General features: G+C 38.1%; 1 protein-coding gene across 1 annotated transcript in view; it reads right to left on the bottom strand.

The window, feature by feature from the left end:
* The window catches only part of LANCL3 (LanC like 3), an 861,225-nt gene that overhangs the window by 50,017 nt on the left and 788,774 nt on the right, over window positions 1-22,434 (bottom strand). Inside the window, exon 3 of the mRNA XM_044072407.1 lies at window positions 21,149-21,346. Coding sequence (XP_043928342.1) covers window positions 21,149-21,346 — 198 coding nt within the window. The remainder of the gene's footprint in view (window positions 1-21,148; window positions 21,347-22,434) is intronic.

The raw sequence follows: 22,434 nt of genomic DNA, 5'->3' as shown, positions 1-22,434 counted from the left end.
TTCATTGTGAGACAGTATTGCTTTGTTTACCAGATGATGTCTTTTAGTGTTTCTGCATTGTTGTGCTGTAAAATGTAAAAATAAAATTCAAATCATTTTAGAAGTAAAGCAGTATGCATACATTAGTAGTGTTTATGGTAAATGGGGCAAAATAGCCAGGTAACAGGACACTGGAATGGCTGCAGGGGGACTCTGGTGCCATGTTTTGGTTGTCTGTTCTTCAATTTGCGTTCGAAAGTTGGTATCCCACAATTCCATTGGAGTGGGTTGGGGTTACATAATTATGTATGCAAATTAGATGGTAATCAGTGTACAGATTTGTACCTATTTTTCATGGGCCTTGTCGAGATTTTTGATGTTTCCAGGTTGAGAGGTATGTTTGTTAACACTACTTGAATGTTGCTACACACAGTACCAGATTACACATACTATTATGCACATACATCTCACTCTGTTATTGTACACACTCTGGCCACAGCTTGACAACATGGGGGTCTAAATGGGACATATGTGGCTTCTTACTCTCATATGGTTTTGGGGAGTTGTTAGTGTGCCAGCTTTGTTCGCATAGATGTGTGTCAATTAGTTGTATTTCCTGTTTGCTGCCTATATGTCTGGGATCATCCCACTGATTTCACAGAGGGACAGGTTAACAGGCACCAGATACGGGCCACTTTACTGGACATTCTGGACATATCAGTATAGTTGTGGGGTATGATTCTGTATGTAGACTACTCCCACTGCCAGGATCTGAACCATGGCTGTGTGAGCTAAAAATATAACAGTTCACATCTCAGTTGTATGTGCTATTCGGGTTTTGTTGTGTGCCTTTTCCCTGTTTTCTGTCTATGTATCTCTCAGTTGTACTAAATGGCCTCTGGGGATTACACCAGTCATATACAGGCATTCCTACATATTCTATTTATGGTCCACAGTGTGGGTAACAGTGCTTAATACAACAGTACTATTACGTGATGGCAAATCTACATTACCATATGATACCAGAGTATACACATGCAGTCCAGCAGTTAGAACTTTATTGTCAGACTATTATGCTTTATTTAAATACAAACTATATGAGACTCTTCCTGCCATATTTTCCGGTGTATGCAGTACTTGCCTTGAACAATGCAGGTTTTATACAGGCAATTAATTTAATAATACTTTTAGTTTTATTTCCTATGACAGTAAATGCATGAGTATTACTGACCTGCCTCACGTCGCAACCTCGCCAGGCAACTGACGTGGGCCTCCTGGTTCGCGGCCCACTCCATTGCAGCTGTGGGGCATATAAGAGGAATATTTAGCCATATCTATCCATGATATACATGAGCTGGCAATTATTACACACATAGTGGGGTGAAACTTACACACAGCTGGGACATCCCCTTCCACTCTAGCCTCTTGCATCCACTGGTCCAACAGGTCCCCCTTAAGACGCTTCAGGTCAACATAGTGATGTCTGACCTCCTCACTGGTTCGGGGTATGCCAGTGGCACTGGTGAGGTCATGGGCGAGACAGTCCCAGGCCCCCGCCTTATATTGGTTGCCCTGGTACTGGCCCTGCAGCAGTCTCTGATTATGGTCTTTGACAAGGAGTCCTGCCATGACTCTGGACTCCTGGATGCACCAGCGCTGTGCCCGAAAGTGCACACCTTCTCCCTTTCCTGACATAGTGCCTGCAAGGGGAAGCTACAACCAGTTATGAGATGTATTCCCGCCTCTTGGGTTTAAGTAGGGCTGATTTCCCACACTTTTCCATGATTGGCCGGTTTTGAAAAGGCTAAGCTATGGGCAAATCTGCTTACCTAGGGTTGGCATTGTTTAAAGGGGTATACCTCTGGGCACACTGAGTGAGCTAGCCTACACATTGCTTACACCTCCTAAGCTGGCCTGTGCAATGCTTAGCATTGCTTACATTAGACTTTGCATTATATTTCCTTTTTGGCATTGATTTATTATTCATTACACCTTATATGTATGCCTGGTATCCATGATTCATGTGTACGTACACTGTATGGGGTCCTTGTGTTTTATTGGGGACTTCAACACTCTACTTCAATTACACCTGACTTCTGGGCTTACTGCTGTACTCCAGTTCACATATTTATGTTATGTAGTGGGTTAAGGCACATATGTCTGTATACTGATTCCTTTCACAGGTTCAGTTTGATTTTACTATGGTGAAGACTTGTTTGCCGATACCTCATTCTTCTGTACTTCTGTGATGGCTTGGTGATTAACTACTGTGACTATAGTGTATAGGGTCCTGGATTCAAAACCTGCAAAGCTGTTTAGTTTGTTGATGGGCAGAACAAGGGCCGTTGCATACAGAGTGATTAGGGCACGTTTGAGCATTTGTAAGCGAGTTTGGGTGGGTTTGCGTGCAGGTAAGCAATGTTAACCTGTGGTTACATATGCTTACAGAGCGTTAGCTTCAAAATTGCTTAACCTGTATGCGTATTTCTTACCCCCGCGCAAACGGGCTTAAACCCGCTTACTAATGCTTAAATATGCATACTACTGCTTATTGGTACTTAAATCTGCTTACTAGTGCTTTATTCATTATGATACTGACACCTCACATGTGCTTTTACTTCAGTACTCCAGCTGACATATATATGTTATTTAGTGGGTTATGCGACATAAATATTAGCCATAATGTGCTTTGTCATGGAATGTGCTTTAGTGGGACTCGAACCGGGAATGCCTGCTCGTAAGGTGAATGCTCTGCCCATTACAGTATTGCTATGCTGCTTCATTTGCATATATCTTCCTTGTTATCCTCTTTAGCCATTTAAGCTGCATTAACCATAGCTAAGCGATGGGCACACCCGTGCACCTATGGTTAGCATTAATCGGATTTTTAAAAAAACAAAAAGGGTTTGTTCATTTTATTTCTGTATACTCGCTGTTGTACACAAGAGGGACTGTTGATGGGGATATGCAGACACCTATTTGTGGTCTCGCTCATTTCTTAGCCCTTTCTGCTGTTCTTCATTGCGGGGGCCTGTATATTCTGAGAACTCTCTTCTCAGACATGCCCCCTGCACTCTTACATGCTCCATGTAAAATTAGGAGCTCAGGCAGTGCGCCTCATTAATATGCATGGCAAGCTCAGGCAGCGCACCTTATTAATATGCATGGCGCACTGCCATCCTGCTCCTAAACGGCCATCTCCATGCAGGATTAAGCTAGTCCTGCATAGAGGAATAGTAAATCCGGGGGATAATAAAAGCAATGCAAAGCATCAGAACAGACCAGGATCTATCAAGCACTATTACAAATAAACTAAAGATATCAGCACAGGCAGAAAAACTTGGAAGATATGCAGATAAATATAAAGGAAAAGTACAAAATAAGCAGTTCAGAGATGACCGAAAAAAGTTTTACAGAGAATTGAGAAACAAGGCAAATGGAATAGAAACACCATCAACAAATGAAGAAATATACACATTTTGGAGAAATATCTATGAAAATCTTAGGGAACATAACAAAGATGCTGAATGGATAGAAGAAGTAAAAGAAATAGTAAGAAGATCAAATGTACAGGACATGAAATGGGATGAAACTTATGGCCAGAGAAATTGAAACAAAATTAAGAAAATCTCCTAATTGGAAAACCCCAAGCCCAGATGCAGTACCTAACTTTAGGCTAAAAGTATTAGCATCTTTACCTGAAGATTTAGCCCAAAGTAAGAACATATTTATCTGCTCAGCCCAAACAGACATCAATCTGGTTAACAACAGGAAAAATGATACTCCTCCTTGAACCTGCAAGATATCATAAAAGCTATAGACCACTAATTTTCCTTCCAACAACATATAAACTATAAGACTGGAATTGATGCCAACAGAGTTTATAGTCATGTAGAAGTAAACTCAATCATGACAGTAGAACAAAGGGAACAAAAGAAAGTCATATGCAACAAAGGATCATTTGTTGATAAATAGTTCATAATGGAGAATTGTTAAAAAGGAAGAATCTAATATGGCATGGATAGACTATTAAAAAGCATTTGAGATAATTCCACTTTCATGGATAAAGGAGTGCTTACAAATGTATAAAATACACCCTACTCCCTACATCAATCAATTATATTACAGTGACCATGAAACAGTGGCAAACCACTTGGCAAGTAAGTAATGATAAAGACTAATTATGATCCCAGATATAAAAATTTAATTGGGGATATTCCAGGGTGATTTGGTGTCACTGCTGTTCTTCTGTCTTGCCCTTAACCCATTAGCTGTCTACTTAACAGATTAGGTCACGGTTACAATTTGGCTACCAGAAAACAACAGTGTAAAGACTTCTCATCTTCTTTTTGTGGTGATTTAAAACTGTATAGTTCATCAGATAAGGAACTGAAATCACAACTGCAAGTGGTCAAAACTTTCTCAGATGATATAAAAATGCCATTTGGTCTTGATAAATGTGCAAAAGCAGCCTTTAAAGCACAGAAGTTGCAGCACCAATAAAATACCAGTCTGGGACAGGAATGTGATATAAAGGAACTTAAGCAGGAGGGAGTGTATAAATATTTGGGTATTGATGAAGAATCGACAATAAAACACAAACAAATGCAAATAAAACTCTGTAAGGAATATTTTATAAGACTAAAATTAATGCTGAAAACAGCCCTGGCATCTAGGAACAAAGTCCAAGCTATAAACTAATTTGCTCTTCCTGTTCTAACTTAGAGTTTTAGGGTGACTGACTAGCCTCAAAGGGTATTTGATCAGCTAGAGAGGAAAATGAGGAAAAAAATGCTTCATGCTTATCAAATGATTTATAAAAATCAATGTATACCAAGATAATATACTCCCCTTTCAGAAGGAGGTGTGGGCCTCCTTAAAACTTATTACACTTATAGATCTGCAATCATAGGGCTGCATACATACCTGCTAACCTCACAAGATCCAAACATAGTAAAAGTTTTAAAACATGAGGAGAACAAATCAAAGATGAATTCCCTGCTTAATTTAGCAGAAGCATATTGGTGTCAAGTTGGAATGTAAATCCAACCAGATGTAGATAAAAATCAGGCAGCGACTGAAGATGCCAAAAAAACAAAAGAAAGAATATAAGGTAAAAAATCAGAAGAAAAAGGAAATAATGTGGAAAAGGCATAAACATAGTTGCAAGTACAAAAAAACTCCTGGAACAACCTCATGTTGATCAGGATTTGATGCAGGAATGGTTAAAGAGAGGTGAATTTAAACCATGAAATGAAAAGTTAATATTGGCGGCCCAGGATGGTGAACTATATATATGTTGATTATAGAGTCCATTGAACATGTCAGAGAAATAGGCAAATGCAGGTTTTGTAAAACAGATTTGGAAACAGTTGCTGGATGTGATACACTAATGGTAGAAGGACTGTATACTGAAAGGCATAATAATGTGGCAAGACTGCCGCTTTGGGAATTGTGCAAACATTATAATATTGAAGTAGCTGAGAAGCACAGGAAACATGAGCCACAAAGCATTATAGAAAATGATGACATTTATATCACATGGGATCACCCATTTCCAGCAGTTCAAAAATAGATTTGAAAAAAACTGGTATAGTAGTCCATGAAAAAAAGACAAAAGTAGCACTGATCATTGAAATTATTACACCCAGTGATTATGGTACCTTACATACAGAGATATACAAAGTCATAAAATATCAGGATTTGCAGGCAGAAACAAGGCCAATGTGAAAGAAGGATACCCAGACAGTTTCAATAGTAGTAAAAGCAATGAGTCTCATAAAAAAGAATTTACAATTGTATTTAGATATGCTATCAATACATGTAACTTGGTATGAACTGCAGGAAGAGTCAGTTCTGGGCATACTGAGGGTGCTGCAAAGAGAACTGCTAACATCAAAGACTGAAACAATACTAACTTCATGAACTTTAAACATACTCTGACTTAGAAATGGGGTCCATTCAGGTCATAGTATTGGAAACCCAAAAGACTTGGAGAAATTAAATCAACAGAAGCTGAGTCAGTGGAAGAGCAAATGACAGTTCCTAATTTAGAGTCATCTACAAACGTAGGTAACCAAAGGCCAGGAATGTTGGCCTGAAGGTCTAAGAGATACATGCTAAACAGCAGCAGACCAATCACTGAGCCCTGTGGTACACCACTGGAAACTTTTTTTTCTTTCAGAAGTAGCACTTGTATCTCTAACCAATTAGGTTTTGTCAGACAACCAGTTTGAGAAGGATTTATATTTAGATTTACAAGTTTGTCAATGATGTCTGCATGGAAAATAGTGTCAAAGACCTTGGCTAGGTGTAGCTGTGCTCCTACATCTCAACTTCTTGGAGTAAGACATCTGGACAAAGCCATAAATAATGGGGGACAAAGGCCCAAAAATAGGAACATATTTTCAATATTGCTCTTACAAACTTAGAAAGTTGATAGAATAACAGGAATTAGAGTGGATTTTCTGAATGGTATGAAGTCTGAAACTCAAATGCATGTCATTATTTTTCTGACTTCAACCCTGAATGTTTTGCCAATGATTTGCCAGAAAACCCCAACTGTATGAGAAACAGACCAAAAATATGAAGCAAAAATCTGGACATTCTGTGAGAATCTGTACACTTGAGAGGTATATATGTGCTGTATATACTGTGTAGTCACTATCTAATGCTCTGGTGATTTCTTCGAAGAAGTGTAATTTTAAAAACATTTTTAATCAAGAGTAAAATGTTGTATATTGCTTTTTCCACAGATATAATCTACAAAGCAAGTACATTTTATCTTAGTTCAGAAAAAAAACAACAGTTTCAGTTGTTTGATAGCTCTTTGGGCAGTGTTTATGAAGACAATGTATTTTTATCAAGTGCAAAATGTGTGTTTCTTCCTCACCACTACAAACTATAAAGCAATCAGCTTAGCCTCTGGTATTTTACTCAAAGTATTTAGCACAGTTTCTGAGTTTTATTCATTTTTTTTTGTTCTGTCATGGATTTCCAGATCAATATGGCATATGAAATAAGTCATGAAGAATATCAAAGGGATGTAACAACTGTGAAATCTTTGTGTGACTTCATTTAAATTGCTATCCTGAATTGTCAAGAAATTAGAAGTACAACCTCAAATAATGAGGCTGAACATTAATGTCTGAATAACACATTAATACAGCAGCAAACTGGCATTTTGTTATACTAAATAGTACAGCAGTCTGCTATAAAGAAACCAGTGGAATACGCCTTTTCTTCCAGTGTCTAGAAACAAAACAGATGACAGTGATTTCAGTAACAGAGGTCTGTATTAAGAAGTGCTATAGGTTTAGGCAACAACCCAGGACTAGTGAGGTATATGGTCAGATTAGCTCCTGATTATAGTATGGTCCTATTTTTGAAAATAAAAGTTTTGTTACCATCATGGCCGGCCTTAGGCATAGGCGAACTAGGTGACCACCTAGGCACCATACAGGCAGGGCTTGTAAAGGGCACATTTTTATGTATTCATTCATTTATTTATTTATTTTAATTAATTTACTTTTATTTTGTGATCTTCTCGGTGCCCTGTCTCTGAGTGAAGGGTGCCAAAACAATAGAGGGAGAGGGGAAGGGAGAGCGCCCTCCCACTTTTATAGCTTCAGATTGGCTGGGAGGCTTCAACAGGTTTAAAAAAAAAAAAAAAACTTCTGCCGTTGCACGCGGAACTTACATTAGCAGTTCAATTAAGAGAGGGGTTAAGGTCATGTGTACGCATTTGGCTGTTCGGTTTAAAGAGAAGGTAAGTGTATGTTTGTGTTTGTGATTTAAACTGTTCACTTCTGTATGCAAGAGAAAGTGTGTGTGTGTGTGTGTGTGTGTGTGTGTGTGTGTGTGTGTGTGTGTGTGTGTGTGTGTGTGTGTGTGTGCATGTATGTGTATGGAATTTAAATTACTCATTCTGTTTGTATGAGAGATAAAGTGTGTGTTACTGTGTGAGATAGTATGTGTGTATATGAGAGAGAGTGCGTGAAGAAACCACAAAATAAATATTCCCAGAATGTCACTTGTATAGCAATCTCTGTTATCTGAGTAAACTTTTCTAGCAATGTTTTACTCTGATATTTGTTGCTCAAAAATACACATTTTAAAACAGTATTTCTTCACCAAAAGGTTTTAGATTTGGACAAGTAACAAAGTTTTCAATCAAATGCTGTATTCTTACAAACAGTGGCTTTCATTCATCTAAGAATACCTGTTTAATTGAATATTACAACCTGTCCCTAGCTGTTCAAGGTTGCAATATGGAAATGTTTCAAAACATGGTAGAGCCCAAGTTAGAAGTTAAATTAAACAGCAGGAAAATATAGGTACAGGCTCAATACCATATTCATACCTGAATTAAATCATGGTAAAGAAAGGACTTTAGCAAACTGAGTACTTACATTTCTTATTAATCTCTCAAGATGTCAACTACATTTACTTTTCAGATTTAGCCAAGTAAAAAGAATTCTATTTCTTCCATATATTCTGTACAGATGTGTGGTAAATGCATGCTTAATTCTTTATTCTGGTATGTCAAATCAAGCAATACTTAAGGAAACAAACCCAAACTGATCACTGGAAGATCCCTTAGTAAAAGTAAAGCTCAAGCATGTTGGCTTAAAATGTATTTTTGCTCTATTTTACACATAATAAGATGTACTTTGATGTAAAGCTTTATTCTTTTGCATCAAGCTTACCAGTATATAATTACAATATGCTCTTTCAGTAATTCTAAAAGCAGACCTTACAGAACAAAAAAGCAAATGAACAAAAAATGGTTAAGTCCTACCAAGATCAGATATCTTAGTTTTTGCTATTACTATGCACCCATTTTGTTTTAATAGGTTTTCATCTCTCTGTCAACTTTGCAAAGCAATAACAATAGTTGGCTAAAGGATACAGCAATCAAAAAAATAAATACTATCAACAATGACAGCTTGATTTAAATATGTCACCATTACTTGAATGTCAGCTAAGCTTAGGGTATTGAATCCTAGACGAAGGAAAAACCTCAGCTAAATTTTCTTGGTTGTGTGAAATGTAAATGTTATGGCCCATGGTGACAAGGACTTCACAGAAATTTCAAAGACTGAAAGTTCATAAAGGCAAAACAGCATGCTGGCTAATAATTTCATTAGCAAAATTAGACACTTTGAATGGATAGTTTGTTAGCTTTGTGCAGAAGTTGTGAAGCTTGCTGTTTGCGGTAGTTATGATACAGTTTATTGCTGTTTACTTAACTATATTGTTAATGTAGTTCATAGGTTCATAGGTTCATAGGTTCATACTAGGCTATCTGCCCGAGGGCATTTACAAGCCTAGCCCATCATTTTGTGGCTTACGCCACCCCTTTAGTATGGGGAACTATACCCATTATTTTGCTGTGCCTCTGTCGAGCAGTGACACTGAGGTAATCCCTGGGGTATATATGCGATCTCCCATCCATTGGTCAAGATTTCTCTTGAACAAGGCCAGCGAGGTGCTCTGCCTCACATGTACCGGGATTCTGTTCCACAGCATAGGGAGTCTTTGGGTGATAAATCTATCCCTCCAGCACGTCCTATTAATAGCCGTGTCGAGGTTTAAGTCTCCCGCCCTTGTGGCTCTGATGGATCTAGATTTTTTGAGGTGAAGCATATTCATCAAATCTGGGTTTGACATGGCCTTGTATGTTAGGCAAAGGTCACCTCTGAGCAAGTGGTAAGCGACTGAATAGAGCTGGAGTTCTTTCAGTCGGGCAGCATAGGATAGATTTTTGAGACCCTTTATCCTTTTGGTGAGGAAGTTTTGTGGCCTCTCCAGCTGCTGCAAGTGTCGGGTCAGATACATTCCGAATGGGGCATTGTACTCAATCATTGGTCTGATGAGTGATGAGTAAAGGGAGACTATAACCTCCCTTGATCTAGATGAGAATCCCTTCATGATAAGGTGGGCAATGTAGAAGGTCTTCCTAACTACTTTAGCTACATGGGTGTCGAATGACAGACTACTATCAACCTGGGTCCCCAGGTCCCTGATAACTTCTTCTGTGCTCAGTGGATTGCCTCCTATTTGGTAGCTAGGGGTAACCTTGTTTTTCCCGAAGGGTATGACTATGCATTTTTTGGCATTTAACTTTAGGCCGTGGCTCTGGCACCAGTTATCCGTTTCTGTGAGACCCTTCTGAAGGATATCTGTGTCAGATGTGTTTTCTACTATGGTGCCCAGTTTGCAGTCATCTGCAAACTTTGTCAGCCATAACCCTCCTGTGTTTGCTTGTACTTCGGAAAAGTAGATGCCAAACAAGTTAATGGCAATTCATTGTACGTGGGCTTTTCTCTTTTCTCCATGGTTGGTAGATCATGGAGTTAGTATACAGATGAAAGGGAGTGAGGGATTAAAACCATACATAAATGCTTTTGTCTGTCTATTTCTTTTTTGTAGTTTCAGACAATTGTTTTATTTTGTTTTGTACAGGGAATCATGGCCAGTTTTATTTGTGTTTTGGTGCTTGTAGCAATTTACTCTGTGTGAGGTTCATGGCCGGCCTTAGGCATAGGCGAACTAGGTGACCGACACAAATCCTCTTATTCTAGCAACTATAAAGTGCAATATTTTTAGGCTTTATTCAGATTTCTTGCACTAAGATTTTGAGAGGTATGGAGACATGGTATGTAATAACCTAGTTGCAGATTATTTGGTGCATTTTACAGGGGATAGGGGTTCTGCATTTCTTAGTGTGCCCTCCTTTGTATAAGATGCCTAGTAACTATGAACTTGTGTGTCAGGCTCTCAGTCATTCCCTATTGCAATATTACCAATGTATCTTTTTCTTTAATGTAACGTAGGCAATTCATTTTTCAAGGGCAGAAAACACTGAATTTGTAGATGAGACACTGAAATGTAAAGTTGTTAGGCAGTAACAGCCTTTTATTAGTTACAAATCTGTAATGTAGAATTATTCAGATTAATTTTACTTCTGCAGAGATTGTGCTTATTGACTGATACTCGTTGATTATAATGACAGAAGTTTGAGTGGGCTTTTATGATTAAAATGTTCTAAAGTGGGCGGTTTTCTCATGATTGGGTCATACATTTCATTTCATTGCTTACTGGAAAGATGTTCAAAACTACAACTTTAAAATACACACTAACAGATGGTGCTTTATTATACAAGGAATATAGTTTACTACAATCAGGAAGGTGAATCAAAGAGCACATACATATATGCATGGCCATAAGAATGTGTTCAAGGAGCCTGTAGTTTGAAAAGAGCCTAAAGGTAAACTTAATTCTCCACTGGCCAGATACATTTTAGTTGAACGCGGGTTTTAATGCTGTTTCAATGAATGTGAGTTTCAAGGGCAGAGAAGTTTTACTGCTCATGATAAATCTGTTTTCATTGTGAGACTGTATTATTTGTTTAGCAAATGGCTGTCAGTGTTTGTGCTATTTTATTTCAATATCTGTAATCATTGTAGAAGTAAATAAGAAAACAGTATGCACACCGACAGGTTTGAACAGTGTTCATGGCAACTGGGAAGAAATGGCCAAGTAATGGAACACTGGTATGAGGGGGCTGCTAATTAAAGTATGAGAATAGATTACATGGCCCCTTAAAATCTGGAAAAAAAAAACACTCCGTGGTGGCGGTGCCTTCTCCATGCTTCATATGCCACGGCCTAAAGTTAAATGCCAAAAAATGCATAGTCATACCCTTCGGGAAAAACAAGGTTACCCCTAGCTACCAAATAGGTGGCAATCCACTGAGCACAGAAGAAGTTATCAGGGACCTGGGGACCCAGGTTGATAGTAGTCTGTCATTCGACACCCATGTAGCTAAAGTAGTCAGGAAGACCTTCTACATTGCCCACCTTATCATGAAGGGATTCTCATCTAGATCAAGGGAGGTCATAGTCTCCCTTTACTCATCACTCATCAGACCAATGATTGAGTACAATGCCCCATTCGGAATGTATCTGACCCGACACTTGCAGCAGCTGGAGAGGCCACAAAAGTTCCTCACCAAAAGGATAAAGGGTCTCAAAATCTGTCCTATGCTGCCCGACTGAAAGAACTCCAGCTCTATTCAGTCGCCACCGCTTGCTCAGAGGTGACCTTTGCCTAACATACAAGGCCATGTCAAACCCAGATTTGATGAATATGCTTCACCTCAAAAATCTAGATCCATCAGAGCCACAAGGGCGGAGACTTAAACCTCGACACGGCTATTAATAGGACGTGCTGGAGGGATAGATTCATCACCCAAAGACTCCCTATGCTGTGGAACAAAATCCCGGTACATGTGAGGCAGAGCACCTCGCTGGCCTTGTTCAAGAGAAATCTTGACCAATGGATGGGAGATCGCAGATATACCCCAGGGATTACCTCAGTGTCACTGCTCGACAGAGGCACAGCAAAATAATGGGTATAGTTCCCCATACTAAAGGGGTGGCGTAAGCCACAAAATGATGGGCTAGGCTTGTAAATGCCCTCAGGCAGATAGCCTAGTATGAACCTATGAACCTATGAACCTATGCACACATGCTGACAGGAGCAGTGGGTTTAGAAAAAATTATCATTTTCAAAAGTGGGTCTCGGTCCATAAAGGTTTGGGAACCACTGCATACACCACCTACCCAGAGTGCTGACAGAAATGCGAGTTTGAGTTTCATTTTCAGGGAATTAAGACTTTCAGTGCATTTTCAAGGGAATCATGAGTTTCAGTTCATTTTCATGGAACTGTGAGCTTCAAAGGAAGAATGGTTACTGCTGCTCATGCTAAGTCCATTTTCAATGTGCAACTAGTTGTTTTTTTGTTTATCAAATGGCACATTGTGCTGCAGAATCTGAAAGCAGTGTTAGTAGCATCATTGCCTTTGTAGAAGGCTGTGGATTCTACTCCCACACTATGGAAATGGAGTGCTGATATTGCTGTGCCCATATGATTGCTGATTATTTGGTGCATTATAAGGGGGAAAGGGCGTCTACATTCCTGAGTATGTCCTCCTTTGTATGGGATGCCTAGTGACTATAAACTTGTTGGTTTGTTAGGCATTTCCTATTGCAATATAACAACTTACCATTTTTTTAATGTAATATAGGCAATTAATTCTTCAAGGGCTGCAGGCAGTGAATTTGTAGATAAAACATTTTGATGTAAAGTTGTTTGCCAGTAGCAACCTATTCATTAGTTACAGATTTCTTCAATGTAGAATTATTCAGATGATTTTACTTCTGCATAGATTGTGCATATCAAGTGATATTGGTGGATTGTAATGACAGAAGCCTTGAGTGGCCTTTTATGATTGAAATTTTCTGAAATGGGTAGGTATTGGTTCATACATTTTGTTTCATTGCTTATTAAAAGAATGTTTAAAACTATAAATTTAAAACACATTCTAACAAGTGGTGCTGTATTATACAAGGAATATAATTTAATACAGTCAGGAAGGTGAATCAAAGAACAAATATGTGTATCCAATGCCCTAAAAAGTATGTGCAAGTAGCCTGTTTTGAAAATAGCCCAAAGGTAAACTTAATTCACCACTGGCCAGATGCATTTTCTATGAATGTGGTTTTTCATGCTGTTTCAATTAATGTGAGTTATGTTGTTTCAATGAATGTGAGTTTCAAGGGCAGAGAAGTTTACTGCTCGTGCTAAGTCTGTTTTCATTGTGAGACTGTATTGTTTGTTTAGCAAATGGCTGTCTGTGTTTGTGCTATTTTATTTCAATATTTGTAATCATTGTAAAAGTAAATAAGAAAACAGTATGCACACTGACAGGTTTGAACAGTGTTTATGGTAACTGAAGAGAAACAGCCAAAAATTGTAACATTGGAGTTGCTGGGGAGGGGGCTGCTGCTGGGAGGGGTGTAGGGGATTGCTGCAGAAGGGGCTGCTCTGGGGGGGACAGTCTATTACCTTACCTAGGATCCTATTTGACCATGATCCAGCTCTGGTATTTAAAGTAGGAAACACGTACACAAAGGTAGTTGTAGTTTAACTACATTACATGGTATCTTTTTCTTCTTATGCATTTAAATGATTTAAGGAAATGACTGGAGTAGCTTTCTTAGGGAGTGACCTACCTGTGGTGTGGCTCAAATAGGGGTGTTTCATGAGTATGTTGTGGGTGGGACTTAAGGGGCGCAGGAGCACTACTTCGCCTAGGGTGCCATTTCAGCTAAGGCCAGCCCTAGTTACCATACTTCCTTCAGTGATAAGAACTAGTATTTGGCATTCAAATCTACTCCCAACTCTCATTACAGATCTCCAGATGCAACCAGCTTCATCCATTACTTGACCTGCTGAAATTGAGCATCTCTTACAAAAATGGGATGCTAACCGACAGCCACCTTTTTCAATGATGTCCAAAATTTTGTCTACAGATTTCAAACAACAGGAGAAGAGATCATTCAGTTCCTAGTCCCCCCACGCAACTCACCAGTTCAGAAGAAAGGAAAATACTATAACTCACTACTTCAACAGACGAGATGACTTAGTTCTACAGCAGTGAAACAATGGTCACTTTAACACCTCCCTGGGTCCATCATCACTCCGAACCTCTCGCTTCTCTTTCAAATTCAGAGGAGTACTCTTAAAATTAAATGGATTTCTCCACAACAGAGATCTAATTAGTAGAAACCGATCACACAGAAACATCCAGGCATGAAGCTACTGAACTCAGCAAATGGAATAGGAACTTTAACAAAGATCAAATTTTGCTACACAGTCTATGAATATATTTTTGTACTGAAAGCCTTTAGCACCATTTTGCAGGAAGTAGATGCATATTTCATTCTTTTTTGGGGAAGGGGCTATGTAAATTGCCTGGTTGGCTGTTCTTCATTCTCATAGTGCATGCTGATCAACTTATCATTCCAGGAATGCACATTTACATGCATGATCTTTCATGACATTAGCCTCATTGTTTAAAGTTATCTTGTGTACAAACTACACAGAAAATAGTGGTTATTCAATGATGGTATATTAGTTTGCTATCTGATTATTTCTCTTTATAGCTTACACAATTTATTTACCAAATAATAAGCAAGGATCACCAAAGCAATTTTTTTATTGCTTGCTGTCCCTACACAGTCAAAATGAGTCTAATGTCCATTTCATACCCCTCACATTCTGTTCCATTCTTTTCCATTACTGTGATTTGAAATATTCATGAGTGATGAAGCTAGTTCTTTACACACTGCATTATGGCATATATTACAACATATAATTTTCTGTTGTGATGAGTGCTTGTTTGTACATGCATGTTTTCCATTACAATAATTGTTTAAGCACTGGCATTTCCCTTCATTGAGTTATATAATTTTCTGCTTGCCAGACACATTCTGAACATTTTGTTGGAATCTACATGATACATTTTGTATAAGGTTGCCTTTTTATGGAGATAAATATTATTTTTGAACTATGTCATGTTTGTTGTATTTAAATTGTGTTTGTTAAATGGAGTAGACAACTGATCTACATGAATATTTGTAGACCCAGCCAAAGAGCACTCTCTGGTTAAGTGATTTGCTCAGAATTCACCAGTAGTAAATGGATTGAGGGAATCAAACTGTGGACTACAAGATGAAGCTCCTTAACAGCTTGTAAATATATTCATCTTTTGCAAATGCTTCAGGTGGTGACTAAGGATGTTAATAATAGATCTCTTTATGTCAAGATGAAGGGAACATAAAATAAATATCTAAGTTCTAGACATCCAGGGATTAAATGTAACACAAATCCTGATGGAAGCATAGAAGCATATTGTATTGCTCCTTTTTTCTCCATCTCGCTTACTATACTAGGTAAGGGTAAGTTGTGGTGGCAAAGTTTAACACACTAAAGGAGGATATCAGTGTGTGCGTACAGACTTTGTTTTCGTCAACTTGAAATCACTTAGAGAGTTATATTGTGATACTTGTGACTCTGACTCATAATACTCACAGCTACAGTTAATAACTACTGTGCACCTGTCTATATTCAAAGGTTAATTTCCTACTGTATTGTATTTTAGAACTTCCACAATGAAAGCATTTTTATGTAGCATCTTGCACAATTCCCAATGTTCTTTACCCAAGATAAAGATAGCACAAGAAGGCAAAAGGTGTAGTGCATTAAATATCAACCAAGAATCATAAATATCAAAATGCACCAAAATAAGGGTCATCCAGGTTTAAAATGAATTGCGGTGGCTACTGTATTTAAATATTTTTTGACACTTTTTTGTATTCTGATGAAGAACCCATTTAGTGGGACGAAAGCGCTCAATATTTATTTTTACTTATTATATTTAACTGTGGATTTTAAACCAGGATAACCCTCATTTTGGTGCGTTTTGATATTTTTGTACCCAAGATAAAGGGTCAGTGGGGGATTCCCAAACTGATGACACACTTTGTTTCCTGGAATGTAAAAGTAGTCTTATGAAAACTCAAAGCTAATGCTGTGCTTCAGCAGTTAAAGAAATGGAGTGCTGAAATGGAGCTTCTCTATGAAACAATTAAGAAAAAAAAGAAAATACAAGATGTTTTTATAAAACAAATAGACTGGGGATGACAAGCTTTGCTTATTCCTCAAAAGGAGGACTTTTTTGATACACACATCTCTAGATTACACTATATTTGCTATGAAGACTGACAATGAAAGTAGATGGATTTAAGTACAAATACTAATTTACACCTCTCAGCAATTGTTATAGATCTATTTCTGATGATGATATTATAAACATTAAATTTTTGTAGGAACATTAGAGACTTTGCAAGGCTTTTCGCCTGACAATTATAATGAGATGGATTTTTAACTCAGTCAAAGGTTCATGGATAGACAGACTGCTATAGGCAATAACAGACATCTAAGTCATCAGGGCTATCTAGGAGACTTTGTTTTAATAGACAGCTGGAGTGCATTATCTTTAAACACTAAGGACTATACTTTTGTTAGATCATACAGCCAATATGTTAGACTTATAGTTTCTAGAAATGTGATTGCTAATATCACTGAGGTGGACAGTTGCCCTCATCCCACTCATATCACAGTATGCTTATATTACATACAATTAAAAGGACACTTCTCAATCCTTTTCATCTTGAAAATTTGATTCCCTGTAATTTAAAAAGCTAAATGTAATGCAGAGTTAATCGGATCATGTTTAGTTCAATTCCTGGATGAGCTTGACAAAGATGAGAGAATAGAGATTTCTGGGAATTGATAAGCTTAAATTAAAAGAATTACCTTTACATATTGGGAGAAAAGCAAACTATGCCAAGGTAAAATAGCTAACTGACAACATAATAATACAACAACATCAATATAAACAAGATGGTTATAAAAATAATCTCCTGTTACAAAATTTGAAGCAACTGAAGAAAAAAAAGAGCTTTCAATGAGCTGACATTGAAAAGAGTTGGGATAGGATGAGTATATTTTCTTAGGCCAGTGGAAAACCCACAGACACTACTGACAAAAAGATTTCAAGAAAGAGTAATAGAGGCATCAGCAATGGCATCTAGACAGAGAAGAAATGCGATAGGTATCAGCAACCTTAGGAAAACTTTTTGCCAACCTTCTTAACTCATCTGTGCGGCAAATTAATATTTCTCTTCCTAATCTTAATCTGAAAAAAAATCAGAAGAGTGGACTACACTAAGATGGATAATGCCACTGTACTGGAAGAAATCTGCTATATAACTGGATACTGAATGGTTGTGTGAAACAGAAGTGAAATATGTTATATATAATATATTGATGCCAATCCAACAAGGGTCAAGGCAGTTTAGAATCTATTTACTTACAAAGGTGCAAGAGAGTCTGATATGTAATTATTACCCACTATTAACTAAATATCTATAGCAATTATAATACATTTAGACTGACTTTATCAGTATTTGACAACTGTTATCACTTAGTGAAACATTATGATTAATTCACTTTTGTGTGAAACGTTTTACTAAACCAACATAATATTGAATTCAACACTATTGGATGTAGTAATCCGTTGGACCTCAAATGTTACTGGTCTGAATATGCATGGGGCACAAGGAGCACTGTGTTATTTCATGCACATGGGGAAGAGAATAAAGAGGCATATGTCAGCCCTTAAGGGGTCATTAACATAAAGGTGTGAATAATTTTAGCTAAACTTGAGAAGCAAGTTTCTGAATCACAAGTTGGGGGATGCTTTGATCTTGTTGGCTATTAACCCTGGTGGTAGCAATAGCTGGTATGTTAATCTGCTGGGGAGGGAATCTTGGTCAGAACCTTACTAACCCAAACACCCTTGGGGCTATGCTCCATTGGATTAGCCAGTCAGTGAGCTTTATGGGCAGGAGAAAGGGAAAGAGGGTAAAAAGGGGAAATGTGGTTAGCAACATGGAATGTAGCAAGGATTTGCTATTCATTTAAGAGGGAGAGAGTATTAATAAAGATGGAGAGAGAGGAGCCTGGTTTAATCCTTCTACAAGAGATTAAGTTTAAACTTCAAGAGTTACAACACTAAAGAAAGGCCTGTAATTAGGTTAAGTTACACAAAACGGGGTAACAGAAAGACAGTGTTTTTTAAGTAGTTCCACTAAACAACAGAAGACAGTGAAGGCAATGAAAGATGAAGAATGCAGGTGGATGGCAGGCAGATGGTTAAGGGGAACATGTGACTGAATTTGATTTCTTTCTATGGGCCCAATCAGAAAGACCCAAAGTTTTTTTTTTTTTTATGACTGGATGTAGGATTTGCAGGCACTAAAAAGTGACAGAGAGAAAATAATCATAAGGGTGACCTTGATGTGTTGTTAAACCCCAAAATAGATAGAACATTTGGAGTAGCTAAATTTTACAAGTGTAATCAAAAAGCCCTGGCTAAAGGAATGAGAAAGTAATGACTATTAGATGTGTAGCAATAATTAAGACAAAGAGTGACAGGGTTTGCATTTTCAAGGTCTGAATTAAAAAAAACAAGGTAGATGGTTGGAGAGTTTATTGGTAGATGGGTAAACATTTGAGGAAATCACAGCTGTATACAGTGATAAAAGAGACTTGTTGGACCATGCCATTGTTAAGAGGACTTGCAGATTAGGAAGCCAGCAGTAGGTGGATAGGGATGGAACCAGGGCACTGGATAAGGAGAGATGATATTAAATCAACATAGGACATGGTTAGGAAGGCAGTAAACCTTAATAAACCTCTTAGGGCACTCTGGGAATCTATAAATGGGATGGGGTGAAAGCTGCATGGAAAAATAACATTATGGCAAGAAGAGGAGGGATGAGCAAAGACAGGATGCAGGAAGTAAAAGCTCTAAGGATAGCCTTAGGCAGTAGTAAAGTGTTGAACAAGAAGAGGTAGAAGCTAAGGATATAATCAGGGTAGAAAAAGCAGCTGTGAGAATATGAAGAACCAAAGATAAAACTCACTTTGTGAGAAGGGCAGGATGGTGGGTATTGAAATTTATATTTGTAATGAAGAACCTGCATAATGTTATTGGTTCATAATGATGAAATCCACAAACTAGGTTAACAGTTGTGAAACTATGAAATTACTCTACCCTCATGGACAGGGGTAGCCAGTGTTGATCACAAACCCACTCTGTTCATAAATTAATTCTGTGAACTACCCAAAAAGGACGTATAGGAATACATGGGATTAACATGGCTAGGATTGTAAAGGCTCTAGGGCCACTTGCCTAGTAACCTCCTATGAAACTATACTCTATCCTGATCTGCTAATCTTTGGTGCCTCTTCCTGCAAAGCTGTGCTATCCAGACTGTAGATGTAAAATTTTCTGTTTATTTGTAAAGTAAATTGCAGCATTTTTATGACTTTTCAAGACTGAACTGCATTCCTTGGTCTGTCTTTTTGTCTAGTGTTCCCAAACCATTTTTTTTTTCAGTAAAAACATTCATATGTTCAATTCATCCACAACATCAAACAGCAAATTTATTTGATGGATTCTAAAACCAATTCCTATACTAATGTACATTGTAATACTTCATCTTGCACTCTTTAGGAAAGGCATGCTAAAATCAAAACACTTTTCTGAAAATGACTGCAAACAGGGCCTCATGTTAGGTAGTATCAGTTGCCTCTTTTTATCACAAAGGCAGTTTTGTTTTTTGTAGAATGATTGTCCACCCCTCCCCAAACACATATGCAGATCTGCGTAAAAGAATCAGGAAGAAGAACCACACACACATACACGTATGCACGCACGCACGCACGTGCACACACACACACACACACACACACACACACACACACACACACACACACACACACACACACACACACACACACACATACACAGTGCATGACCAGATGGCAATGCAAATCAATGGGAAGGAGTACTAGTTTCAAAGAGTCACTTTCTTATAGAAGAAGTAAGGCTTACTTAGGCAGATGCATGCAAACACATGTATCTTATGTAAAAGTCACAGGGGACCATCTGTCTCTGCCACTCACTCACCTGTCCTACCATATGAACAGCAAAACTGTTAGTATTATTGAGAATTGTCTAAGGTGTGGCTATAGAAAGCAGCAATAACAAATTTAATACAAACTGCATACTTGTTTTTCTAGATGCACGTTTAATAAATTGCTGACAAATAATTTGCTACGTTTGCCACTGGCACCATGCAGTACATGTATCTGGTTTCTATGAGTTATCTATTACTTTCTACACTCGAGAGCAGATGAGCCCTTGATTGATCATTTCCCCTTACAAGCAATAGCTGAAATGCATCATTGCTAAAAAAACTGAAACTCTGAGACAATATTCTTTCAGTGGCCATTTACACCTACCTCTCTGTGCCCCAAAAAAGCACTATAACCAGAGCTTACTCCTAAACTAGTATCATTAGTTTAATGGCATACAGCATTACTGCAGTATCACTGAGATACCAATGGCAGTGAAAACTCATTTGTGCTTTTACTTAAGTGCAGCACACAGCAAACATACTAAATGATTATTTCTTTTCAATAAACTAACATGAAGACTTTATGTTTAGGCATATAACATTTGCTGTTTAAATATTGCATACAATTCTGTGACATTTTAAGTTCTCCCAAGAAAGCTAATTAATAATATAATTGCATTTTAGACAGATAAAAATACAAACTGATATGCACATGGAAGCAATGACAATTATTTTATTTTCAACTGTATTGTTTGACACATCTCACCTGGGGCACCATGGCACCAGTGGACAAGTTCATTCTCTCGTTCAATTGTCTCTCCTAGTTCAGGAGGCCAGTTAGAGTTCTGTTCCTGGTTTAATAAGTAATCAACACTCTGCCACACTAGTTCCCGATCCCCAGGCTGTAGGTATTCACAGTATGACAATAACATCTGAAGAATGGAGGAAAGGCCATGAGCAGCACCTACAAAAACAGAATGGACACATTTCAGTTACATTTGTAATTAACCCACTAAGCATATCATGCATATGTGCCTTTTTACAGTAAATATTTCTTGCATCTCCAATTTCATTAATTCATTCATTCTTTCATTTGTTTTCCACAATCCAGTTTACCTTTTTTCAGTGACGCAGGAGTCCCATCAACTGGAAACAGTAAGGCAGAGAATTTATTCAGAATGGGAAGCAGTGCATCATTGAACATATACACATGCTTTTACTTAGGCAAATATAGACATACACACACACACACACACACACACACACACACACACACACACACACAGACATACACATACACAAAGAAAACCATACACACATACACACTCACATACACATACATCTACATACGTACACATGCACACACATGCACATATACATCTTTCTGTTACAAAAGTCAGAGAGTGTTTTGTAAAATAGTCTGAGCAGCTCCCCCCACCATGGATATACAGGATCCACACCAAACTATAGACCACATATACAGAGATACATACAAACACACACACACACACACACACACACACACACACACACACACACACACACACACACACACACACACACACACACACATACACACACACAGACACACACACCACATTACCAATTTACCTGTTGGCATGTCGTTGGCTGAGAGAGGATACCAGGGAACTTAGCAAAAACTCAAATGGACAGAAAGAGGCATGCAGACTCTGCAGAAATGGCACTCCAGTTGGGGACCAAAGAAGAGAACCAAACAATATAAACAATAACAGTAACCCCTGCATCACAATGCCAACCTTAATTCCAGTTTCATAGCTAAAAAATTAAGTATACACATCAAATGCAACTGAAAAAAAACTATGCATGAAGCTTTGGACATTGCCAAGGCATAGAGAATAAAGCCCTAACTACACCCTTAGACAACCCGATTTTGATTAACATCTCCGGAATCTGAGACTCTGTCACTAGAGGATAGGCATGACTATCCAGTGAGGGTGGGGAGGGGGTTGGGTTGGTGACTGAAAATTGGTCAAACAACCATGAGATGCTTTTGAGGGTGGGCATGGGGTC

The sequence above is a fragment of the Protopterus annectens genome, chromosome 5.part0 (genome assembly GCF_019279795.1).
Source record: "Protopterus annectens isolate FY-2018-M chromosome 5.part0, PAN1.0, whole genome shotgun sequence".
Lineage (NCBI taxonomy): Eukaryota > Metazoa > Chordata > Ceratodontiformes > Protopteridae > Protopterus > Protopterus annectens.
The sequence above is the reverse complement of the archived record's forward strand: the minus strand, read 5'-3'. Positions and strand labels throughout refer to the sequence as shown.